The sequence below is a fragment of the Gopherus evgoodei genome, chromosome 2, assembly GCF_007399415.2.
Source record: "Gopherus evgoodei ecotype Sinaloan lineage chromosome 2, rGopEvg1_v1.p, whole genome shotgun sequence".
In the NCBI taxonomy this organism is placed as follows: Eukaryota; Metazoa; Chordata; order Testudines; family Testudinidae; genus Gopherus; species Gopherus evgoodei.
Genome location: NC_044323.1, coordinates 125,469,564 through 125,481,646, shown reverse-complemented (window position 1 = coordinate 125,481,646; position 12,083 = coordinate 125,469,564). Strand labels below are relative to the sequence as shown.

At 40.8% G+C, this 12,083-nt stretch overlaps 1 protein-coding gene across 1 annotated transcript in view; it reads right to left on the bottom strand.

Annotated features, from left to right (window-relative positions):
• TERT (telomerase reverse transcriptase) overlaps positions 1-12,083 on the bottom strand; it is a 122,119-nt gene that overhangs the window by 101,947 nt on the left and 8,089 nt on the right. The window contains exons 3-4 of the mRNA XM_030551650.1: positions 9,883-10,078; positions 5,541-5,730 (exon numbers count right to left, since the gene is read on the bottom strand). Of these exons, the coding sequence (XP_030407510.1) occupies positions 5,541-5,730; positions 9,883-10,078 (386 nt within the window). The remainder of the gene's footprint in view (positions 1-5,540; positions 5,731-9,882; positions 10,079-12,083) is intronic.

Here is a 12,083-nt window from a genome sequence, read left to right as displayed (position 1 = left end):
ATCTGATTTTACTTTAACAGTTTACATAAGATTAGTAATTATTTTTAACAAAATTACTGGCTAATTTATTTCTCAAACTTTTTTTTTTTTTTTAAGTTTGTCTTTGGTTAATGGTGAAAGTCACACTCTGTCACTAATCACATCCAGACAATGACCACAAAAGCCCCACATTTAAAAAAACAATTTACACCTGCAAAATCTGCTCCTTATGTTGTACTGCTGGCGGAAAACTAGGTTACCTGCATCTGAAGTTACTCCATTATAGGTACAGAAAAGGTACAAATTATACACAGAAAAGGGATACTGGGTCACATACTTCTTGTACAGAATAGGTTGCATGGCTGCTACAAGCAGATCAGGCACCTGTATCAGATACAGATAGACTACAGAGATTACGTCTCAGAGACACTTATCAGATGTATTCACTACAAGATTCTTTAATGCTCTGCCAAGTATGCTAAGGTTAGTTTAAGTAAGGCATTTTTATGTGCTTGACCACTATAATACAATTTAGCATTCCATTATCTCTCACTCTTTAAAGTTCTACATTCCTACCATTTACAAATATACAGTATCACACTATCTTTGAACTTCAGTAAGTATTTGTCTGTTAAATGTCTCTGAATCATACTAGTTTTCTAAATACATGGCCTGAATGCATAATGGCTTAGTCATCTGACTGTCCATTAATTGCAACAACTGCCTATGGTCAGTTTGGAAACCTTGAGTCTTCTTATTCTGCATCCACCATCTATAGAGTCTGCTCTGTTGATTACTCCTCCTGAGGAGCAAACCGAAGTTGTCAATGGTTTCTCTTGAACTCTCCACTGTCAATCTTAATCACATATGATCTGGGCCCTGAATTATTTTTCTTTACGAAGCTGGAGTTGTCCAACATCATTGTCCATCCAATTTGTATGGTTCAGCATTATCTGCTAAGCTAACTTTTACAGGATCTGCTTTCAAATGTCCAATAACATCAACTCTGTTGAATTCTTCCTTTCTTACTAAGCCCATCATGGCTGCCATGCTGCGGCTGAGAAGGTTGTTGGTCTTTGATCACATGTATTCTGAATGCAAAGCTTTTGTCTTTGTAAGTTGTTTTTGAGGTGAACTGGCCCAGTTCAAAATACCTCCAGGGCTAGTCAGAACTGCTGCAGGTGACTCTAGCTCTTGGAGGCATTTAAGGCAACTGTAAGCCCCTTCTGAGATGACTTCAAGAAATCGACAGTCTTGTCATAAATATTCAATTTCACTCTCCAAGCACGTTTTGTGTAGTCACAAGCAATAGACCCCAGAGTTTTATAATGACTTTTAGCCATCCTGCTATTTAGAGCTTCTAAGCTAGTTTCAGGTTTTTCAAGTTACTCCTGCCTTTTTTTCTGCTGTTTGAATAGTTCAGACTCTTTGCTTTCTGTATAGCTGTGGATAGAGTTAAGTATGCCTTCAACAGCAGCTGCTGTGAAAAAAATGTATCTGTTAGCTCAGGCCTACACAGCATGCAGCTCATGTGGGCTCACTGTGAGGCCCACGGGGGGTGAGGGGGGATGAGCAGGCAAGCGGCAGGTGAGGGAGGGGGCCTGAGGAGGCAAACGGGCGGGCAGTGGGGCAGGTGAGCCGGTGGCAGGGGAGGGGGCCTGAGGAAGCGAGCTGGGGGGCCGGTGAGTTGGCAGCTCACCGCCGCTCCGCCTCCTCCCCTTGAACGCTTCACTCTGCTTCGCCCCCTCCCTCCCCCCGCTTCCCGCAAATCAGCTGTTTGCACAGGAAGCCTGGGAGGGCAGAGAAGCGGTGTGGCAGCTTCGCGCTCAGGCCCAGCAAGGCAGAGACAGAGCCAAGGTGAGTTGGGGTGAGGTGGGGTGGGAGGGCGCCCACACCGCAGTAGGTAACCCTAGGGGCAGGGCACGCAGGGGAACTGCTCCCCGCCCCAGCTCACCTCTGCTCCGCCTCCGCGGGCCTGAACGTGAAGTCGCTGCTTGTGTCTCAGCCCTCCCAGGCTTCCCGCACAAACATTTGATTTGCAGGAAGCAGGGAGGCTGTGAGCTCGACCTCACCTGGTGTTCCAGATGCTGCGCTGCACGGCACCGGCGTGGCCCAGCTCCAGCCAAGCGGCGCAGCTGCAGCGCCACCAGCCACCTCCAGGCAGCGCGGTAAGGGGGCAGAGAGCGGGGGTTGGATGGGGGCAGGGGAGTTCAGGGGGGGGGTTGGGGTGGGGAGATGGATAGGGGTCGGGGCAGTCAGAGGGCAGGGAACAGGGGGGTTGAATGGGGGCAAGGGTCCCAAGGGGGCCATCAGGAAGGAAGGGGAGGGTGGATGGGGTGGCAGGAGGCAGTAAGGGGACAGGGAATAGGGGTGGATAGGGCAGGGGTCCCAGGGGGTGGGGGTGGGCCACGACCCCCTTGTGGGGTATGAGGGAACTGGTTGTTAAGATTCTGGCAGCTCATCATTGGCCAGGGAGTGGGAGGCTGAGGAGACGAGCGGACAGGCAGTTGCGGGGGGTGAGTATGCGAGCCGGAGGGCAAGGCTGAGAAGGTGAGCAGGGGGGCAGGTGAGCTGGGGGGGTGGGGGTCTGCAGAGGCGAGCGAGCGGGCATTGGCAGGGGGGCAGGTGAGCTGGTGGCGGGGGAGGGAGGACGGGGTGGGGGGCTGAGGAGACGAGCTACGAGTCGGTGGCTGACCTGTTCTACTGATCTGGTCTGGCTCCCATCCCCTCTCTAAGGGCTGCAGCTGTCTGGAGGTGCCTGTCTTCCACGCCTTCCTCAGTCACACCTCATTCATTCAACAGGGCAATTGATTACAAAGTGGGGAGAAGATCTCATTCTACTTCTAGCAAAAAGACATTTTTCTTTTACCTTAATTATACTACCTTAGGGGCTCACTATAACATATTACCAAGGTTCAATACCGCTGTTTCGGTGGGGTGGGGCTAGGGAAGGAGGGTTTGTTTCCATAGGGCGGGTGGCACTGGAGAGGGGGCTTGTTTCGGGGGGGCTGGGCAGCGCTGGGGGGGTGTTTAGCGGGGGGGGGTTGGCCCTCAGCTGTTTTCTTTGGAGTAATATGGCCCTCGTCACTTTATGAGTTGTGCAGGCCTGTGTTAATCCAATAAGCAGCCTATCTCTGATATTTTCATGTTTTCAAGTTCCAAAAATCTCTGTTTTCAGCCATTCAACGTTTTCCTCTGGTTCTTGAATTCTCTGTTGAAAACATCGTCTTTCATAAACTACATTTCTCAGAGGTACAATGTATGCACCAAACATAGCCAGAACCATTTCAGAGTCTCTTTTCTGAATGTATTCAGTAAAATCAAAGGATTTAAAGAAATGCTCTGCTTCTTGCCCAGAGCATAAATGAAAGACGATGCCGGTTACCTTGTTTGCAATGCGAAATCTTGCAAAATACTGCTTCCAATCTACCCCTTGTGAAAGTCTGTCACAGCTGAAGTTCTCTGGGTCACTGAAGAGTGATAGACTGACTACAAAGCTTACTTCTCAGAGTGATTTACACCAGATGTGTTCACTGTAAGATCCTTTAATGCTCTGCTAGGTATGGCTAAGGTTAGCTTAAATAACAATTTTACACATAGCACCACCTAGTGGCTGACCAGCACAATGCAATTTAACATTCCATTACATACTGTCCTCAATCTGGGTGTGTGTGTGTGTGTAAATCTGCACACACACACACACTTACTTCAAAGTTTTTAAATAGGTCTGTTAAAAAAAATTAAGCTGCTTGAAAATTTTCAAAATATTTTTGATCAACTTGAGAGAGCCAAAGATTTTTGAAAATTCAAAATGTTCTCCTGCAATTTGGTCTGTTGCTGCACAAGTCAAGTTCTGTACTGCAGAACCATCAGAAAACAGGGTGGATGACAGATCTAATCCACTTTGGTGAACATACCTGAAAATCTTAAAAGACTCAGATGAGATCTTTGAAAAAAAGACTATCAACTTTCCCAAAAAAGCAGCAGAGTCCTGTGGCCCCTTATAGACTAAAAGACGTTTTGGAGCATGATGCATCCGACGAAGTGGGTATTCACCCACGAAAGCTCATGCTCCAAAACGTCTGTTAGTCTATAAGGTGCCACAGGACTCTTTGCTGCTTTTACAGATCCAGACTAACACAGCTATCCCTCTGAAACTTTCCCAAAGGACTCAGATCTATTGAGAGACCTTCACAGAACTTTAAAAATCTGTTTCTTTTCTGACATTGCAATTAGAGTATGCAATTAGGGGGAAAATGTCCTGATTCAAATGAAAAGATCACCTTGACCTTTCAAAAGGAGTTAGTATAGTTCCACATGATAAAATTCCTATTTCATTTGAGCCTTTTTAAAAAGAAATTAGGGAAAATGTAGCATAAAAAGCTACGTCAAAAGAAAGCTAAGGTTGCAAAGTTGAGCACTCAAGAGCTAGGAACTGCCTGGCCAATGTTAATGCAACCTGCTTGAACATATGTAATGAGTATTTAATTACATGATCACACACTATTTTTTTCACAGGCCCCCTGACTCTTTCACTGTATAGGATGAACCTGCTGGGGGGATGAATCAGGGCTGTGTAGTGAATGTGGCTGGTATCTGTAGGGCTCTGGCCCCATTTGTTTCTGAAGTTGGAAAGTATGCAGTAAATAAGACAGGAGATTTGCAGGAAAAGAAATGATGGTCTTGTGGTATAGGAAGTTAAATGACATTCTGGGGAAACTAATTCTAACCCTGCTTCTGCCCAAAGAATTCTTGTACGCTGCTGGGCAAGTCACTTAAATCAAATTTTTCATAAATGGCCATTAATTGTATCCCTCATTTCATGGATGCCCAATCAGATACAAAATGCCAGATTTGCAGAAATGCTGAGTATTCACAACAGCAACTGAAGTCAACTGGAGCTGTATTTGGAACATATAAAGTATGATAAAAATGTTAAATATTCTGAAGAGTAGGCCCTAGGCACATCAATTTGGGAATCTCAAATTACTTCAACAATTTTGGTCTTGATATTCTTCTGTGCCTTAGTTCCCCCATCTGTAAACTGGGAGTAGTACCCTCTCATTTTAGCCAGGTACTGTGAATATTTGTGACACACTCTGATTCTATGGTGAGAGCATCACAGAAAAACCCGTAAGGAAATTATTAATTCAGAGTTTCTCACTGCAGGGCTTGGACTGTTTGTCCAGTATATGGTCCCATCCTCTATTTACTGCAATGAATATTAAAATAAATGTTGAATAACTGTTCATTCAGTTAACACTAGTAAAACTACACACTGAATGAATCCAGGGTGAGGGAAAGGGGAGGGTGCATGGGGGGATTTGTACGTGATCTTATAATTAAAAAGATGGTCATAATGCATATGCATGAGGGGCCCAAAACATAGTTGCATGGCCAACCTTAGTTTTGGCATTTCCTGACTTTTGAGTGCTTGAGTTTGCAATCACATTTTAAAATTTATTTTATTTATACATAATAATATAAATAACTATCCACAACCCCCTTGAATATCAGTTACGTGACCAAAAAGAACATAGGCAAATTCAGAATACAGTGACCTTATTGTCTCTGCTTTTCCTGTTCAGTGTTTTTGCTCCAAAAACAGTGTTCACTTTTACTATAGGTCGTAACCCGTTTGGTTTAGGGATGAACCGAAGTTTTGATGCCATAGGAACACATTTCTTCTGCTGTACTTTTTCAATTTCCTCTGCAGATAACGCACGAAGATGCACTTTGGCAAAATGGTTTCTAAAATAAAAATTGACATTAAGTTTAAAGGGACTTAAATGCAATAAATTGCATATATTTTATCTTCTGAGTGAAGTATTCAGTTTCAGGAAATAATCACATATATTCAGTTATCTGTGTGGAAACTATCTTACCAAAGGATAATCCAAGAAAACAGATTATGCTAAAAGCATTATTCAGAATAGAATTAAGGTTCCTGTCCACACAGACTTTGTCTCCTGAACATCAGCTGGAGATGATTCTTGTGCAAGAGAAACAGTTATAAGCAGAGTGGGCTGATGCCCAAAATCATCTCTCCCTTGCTCTCAACCAACAGCATCAACAACACTTGAAGAAAGGAAATAGCATTGGACTGGGGAGGGGGAGAGCGGGGGGGATCCTGACTGAAGGATTCAACCAGTAAGGCTGTTGGAACTTGTGGTGACAGAGACCTTTGCTTTGAATTCACTCAGCTTGTTAAGTCAGGGCTGGTCTACACTGAGGGGGAGAAGAAATCGATCTAAGATACGCAGCTTCAAAGTATCTTAGTTCGACTTACCTGGCCGTCCTCACAGCGGCAAGTCGACTGCTGTGGCTCTCCCATCGATGCTGCTTACTCCTCCGGGCGTTGATATGCGGCTCGATTTATCGTGTCTAGACGAGACACGATAAATCGATCCCCGATAGATTGATTACTACCTGCCGATCCAGCGGGTAGTATAGACATACCCTTAGGTGTTAGTTGCGTTTTATCTTTTAGTTCTTGGTAACCAGTTCTGACCTTTATGCCTCATGACTTGTAATCACTTGAAATCTCTCCTTCTGTAGTTAACAGATTTGTTTTAATTTTTTTATCTAAAACAGTATGTTTGGATTGAAGTGTTTGGGAAACTTCATTTGGAATAACAGGATTTGTGCACATCATTTTCTATTAATAAAATGACTGACTTTATATGAGCTTATATTGTCCAGGAGGGTGCTGGGCAGTACAAGATGCACATTTCTGGAGGGAAGTCTGGGAATGGGAGTTTGCTCATGTTGGCTGGTTATAGCACTCTTACAATATAGCTGGGAGTGATTTACATGCTGGAGATTGTGTGTAATCAGACCAGGAGTGGTTGTTCTCACAGCGAAGCACTATAAAAGGCACTCCAGCTTGGAGAATTGAGGGGGGAAAGTTGTCCATGAGTCCAGATTGGGTAATGTCACACACAGGCATAAGGACCCATCCATAAAATGGATCAGATTTTAGGATGGGGCCACAAGGTGCAGAGTCCCATTCAAGTAAATGGGTCTGTATGCAGGGGTCCAATTCCATGGATCACACTGCAGTGTTGCTAGTGTGCGTTTTATTTTATTTTTTATTTTTTCGTAAATAAAACTTCCTGGTCTTAACAACTTTCTGTACAAATTTTCTTTTTTAAACACAAAGTTGAAAACACTGTTAGTATTTATTAAGTTCGATATTTCATGTTATTTAGTTACCTTAGATGCTATTAATTAAATGTAAAATACATTAATCTTTTGTAATGTATTAAGTGTAAAAGCCTATGTGTTTGTGCACATTAAGGTTGCTAGTTTGAACCCAAGATATGATATGCCAAACAATGGTCATTATTATTATATAATATTTATAATGTGTTTTGCCCAGAAGATGCAACAGCTGTGGACCTATTGTAATAATTGGGCCTATAAATTTGGCCTAACTGTGAACTCAAGTTATGAGAAGTGAAAGTTAATGGAATGTTGCAATAATCTATAACAAGTGTTGATAGGAAAAGGTGTAAAAAAGAAAGACTGAATTACTGATATATCTCAAGGGCTCTTACAATCATGCCTGGTCAACAAGAAAGGTGTGAAACTGGACCCAAATTGGTGTGTCAAAAACTAAGCCTAACTGGTGGACAAAATTAATATTTAGTTGGGGATTGGTCCTGCTTTGAGCAGGGGGTTGGACTAGATGACCTCCTGAGGTCCCTTCTACGATTCTATGAAAATAATAAGCAGATGGACTATTATGCCCATCACTTCCTTTTCGGGCTGTTTAAAAAACAAGAAAAAAGACTTTGGGAGGAAAATACAGATGAATGGACAGAGGCTACTGGCAATGCTGGCGGGGAAGGAGAGAACTTCACCATTACGGTTGCCACCTCATCTCTTGGGAACCTGGGCCTCATTATCCTGAGAGATATTCTATTAGACTAAGCCAGAGAGAGGGATCCAGCATCACCACCTTTAACTTCTCTGACTGAAGCCCAACCACCACCTGCACCACGAGAGACTCTCGCCTTTTCCTTCCAACATCCCGCCGCCCCTATGTCCTTTTCCTTCCCTATCTTATTTAACCACTTTCCTATTCCCCTTTTTTTCTTCTTCTTTTTAATAAGAATCTGGCTTAGCCAGCCAAGACTGCATATTTTGCAACCCTGCAATAAGCCTGTGACTAGAAATAGAACTAAAACAATGTCCTAAACAGCAATGCTGGTACAAGTTTGACAGGTCTTAAGGAAGCTGATAAGACCATGTGCTTTGCCTGTGTTTTTCTAACAGTAAGGCTGCAAGTAAAAGTCAACATCAGAGACAAACACTGCATTTTCTATCTTTGCTGTTCTTTTGTCTCCCTTGTGCGTGTGTTTGTCTTGTTTTGTCTTCTTAGGAAACGGGATCAGACTTTAACAACAACAGCAACAGTGACAGCTCCAGCCTATCTGAACTAACTTCTTTTTTCCCCAGAAAAGAGTTACAACCTCTGGATAGGCCATCAGACAAGGGGGTTTCCTTCTAAAAACTCTCTTCAGCTAAAGGGAAAGAGAATGGGAACAAGGGATATTGTTAAAATGAAATCCTTAATGTTTTGTATTTCAGATACTACATTGTTTTTTCATTTTTGTATCTTTAATAAAAGGTGTGTGTTTGCCATGGTATTAAGCAGACTGAGCTCTCTGTATACCAAACCCCAAACTTTGTTTAAAACTGTTTAATGATGGACAGTGACTGGATTATGTTAACATATACTCCATATAATCATTGGATCAGGTATTGCACCAACACATATGAAGATACAGTAGTTGCCACAAAGACCTTATCAGTGTTAACTTGGCCAAATTGTACATGCAGTACACTAATCTATTTAGTTAGTAGTCTATAAGAACTAAACTGAAGTTACCATATGTATACAATGTATTTGAATGAACACTCATTAGATCTTAAACTTTTGCACTTCCTCACCATAGGGTTCAAAATTGCAAATTTAAATATTGCATTATCAAAGAACTTGAATGTGTGAAACTACTTTTTAAAAGATAAAAACAATATTGAGTTCTAGAATTACATTGTTTAAAAGCCAAAGCTATAGCACAGGGATCTGCAACCTTTCAGAAGTGGTTTGCCGAATCTTCATTTAGTCACTCTAATTTAAGGTTTTGAGTGCCAGTAATACATTTTAACATTTTTAAAAGGTCTTTCTATAAGTCTATAATATATAACTAAACTATTGTTGTATATAAAGTAAATAAGGCTTTTAAAATGTTTAAGAAGCTTCATTTAAAATTAAATTAAAATGCAGAGCACCCCGGACCAGTGGCCAGGACCTGGGCAGTGTGAGTACCACTGAAAGTCAGCTCGTGTGACGCCTTCAGCACCCGTGCCATAGGTTGCCTACCCCTGCTATAGCATTTCCTATTACATGACATTATTAAAGGTGAAAAACCTAGCTGTGATACTATGTAGTGCCACAATCCAGTACTATAGAATTATTATTTTTTTAAACTGAACATTCATTAAAGTGAATTTAGTAGCTTTTAACTTTGTCTTCCCAATCTTACTATGGGACTTTGCCACTACCCATGTGTAACTTTCTATTTTTTAGTTCTGAAGTTCATTTGTTTGAATTACCCATGAGAAAGAGACATTTGTTTTAATATAAACAGATTAAATACTTCTCTCATCCCCACACCCCACTTAGAGAACTCAAAAATGGTTGAAGGGATTTTAATCAGTTTCCCCACGCAACAGTCACTTTTGAGCTGACAAAGCATGAACATTTTAATCTCAAAATGAGTTTTAAGAAATTGAGTGAATGAAAATGGGATTGAGGGGCAAAGTTTTAATCTTAACTACTGCAAAATGTAAGGTTTCCATATTTCGTAAATGGCAGACTTTTATTAGAAATACCTCATTCCAATGTTCTGTAGCTTGCTCCAAATTAGTTTTCGGTAGAAGAAAAGCATGTTCTTCTGAAACATGGTCTCGGTGATGTAGAAAAATGATCTGAGCAGCTGTACAATATAGGTATTCATCAGCCAGTATAGGAACTTGGCCAAAATTTCTTCACGGTAATGGTGTTCCAAAGCAGGAACAAAATGATCACCTACAATAAGCAAAATTCAATTATATTCAGAATCTGTCATTCGCATTTCTAAAAGCCAACACACACGCGCTATTTTTTAGACTGAGGTTAGAAAAGGGAGATAGAGCAACTGTCAAACAATTTTATAGTAACTGGTCCCCCAAGTAACCTAAACTCCCATTTTTTTTTTATTAGGCAGACTTTAAGCATGACACATGTTAAGTATAAAGATAAAAAGAACAGTTTGTAGATGCAAAATGCTACATGGGAAACCAATATTAAATGTTGAAATGAACCATTCAGATCAGCGATAAATTTAGTGGCCCACAGGAGAAATAATTATATCTAACTAACTTTCCCCACTCTCTACCCCTCGGCATGCAGAGAATACTCTTGCCTGCACAGTGGCAAGATATTGTGAGGGAAAAGATGAAACTGGCCCTAAATTATTACAAAGAAGATAGATGCAAGTTTTATTAGTTCATGGACTGTTTTATAAGCAAATGATGAAAATTTTGAACCAGATTCTGAAATTAATGGGGGGGCCAGTGGAGCTAACTGAGGAAAAGCGCAATACTTGCGCTTCCTAATAAACTTCTACATAGATTGAATACAGAGTGAATTTTGTTCAAGATGGACATCATAAATAATAAAAATAAAAAAAAAGTAATGGCTGCAGTCGGGATTTCAGTTGCAGTTATCTTTTTGTTTTGTCAAACATTGTACTAAAAATATTCTGATGGCCCAATAAAGTGAGATCATCTCAGATCACTGTCATATTCAAACTGGATGGTATCTTTTTTGGTAGTCATGCAATGGAAGGAATAAAAATATTGCCCTACAATGCAGGATTTATGGTGTTCTGCCAGAAATATTTTCAAATTAAATGCAAAATCAACTAATACAACATGCTCACAGGACAACTAAAATAAGTCAAGAAGTGAAAAGGATAAGATTCCTATAGAAATGTTAACTCAGCCATATCTCACATGGGTGGTGATTTTGATTCCTGTTATACATATTTCCAAACAAGACATTTCATAAGAGAGTTACAGTTGAAACTCATTTACCTAATCTGTAAAATGGGGATACAAGTATTTACTTGTCCTCAACCCTTTAAATATCTTGCCTGAAAGGTCTTTAGGGCAGGGACTCTATACAGCACCTAGCGCACAAAAGGGCCTCAATCTTGGTGGAAATCTGCCATAATTTAAATAAATAAAATAAAGTGCGTTTCAATGGATGTCAGGTAACATCACCAAAAAAACACATTAAACATTTCAAAAACTCTGAAAAAGAAGTTCTAGCATCCAGGCAATAAAATATACATATGAAAGTAACGCATTTGGAAGTTATCTTTGTAACAGATAGTTCATTTTCTACATATGGGACAACAGATGTAAATCTCTCACCATTATGGAATCAGTCTTTAGAGAAGGGATGGAGGACAGGAAAAAAGATGCTGCTACTCATGGAGAAAAAAAGGTTCTGATCCATCAAACTGCAAAGCATGCTTAAATGTTAAGCATACACTTAAGAGTTTTGCTGGATCAGGGCCAAAAACCAACTCCTACTGGAGTTTCTAGGGAGCATATTCTCTGAAATACAGTGAGTCAAAAAGATTAGCTGAAATTTAACAATTTGGGACACTAAAAATTTGTATCCAGACATTTTGGAAATGCATTTTCTGATGCAACCAGAATTACTAACCAAAATACTTGTCTTATGGTTGGATGCAGCATGACAAGTATCAAAAACTTTGGTTTTCACCAAGTTGAAAGGGACTGAAAATAAGCTTTATAGTTGGAGGTTTTTTCTTCTCATTTCATACCTGATGACAAATAGATAAAGCTACTTGGCTTTTAATATTGAATTATAATTGACAAGAAATACCACGTGACCTAAGAATAACCAATAGATCCTACAAAGAACTGATTAAATTTTCTATAATCATAATGTCAAAAGGCCCAACCCCATCCCCCTTAGGTTCTTCCATAGTATGGGGTGTTAAAGGGGCTGAAATCTC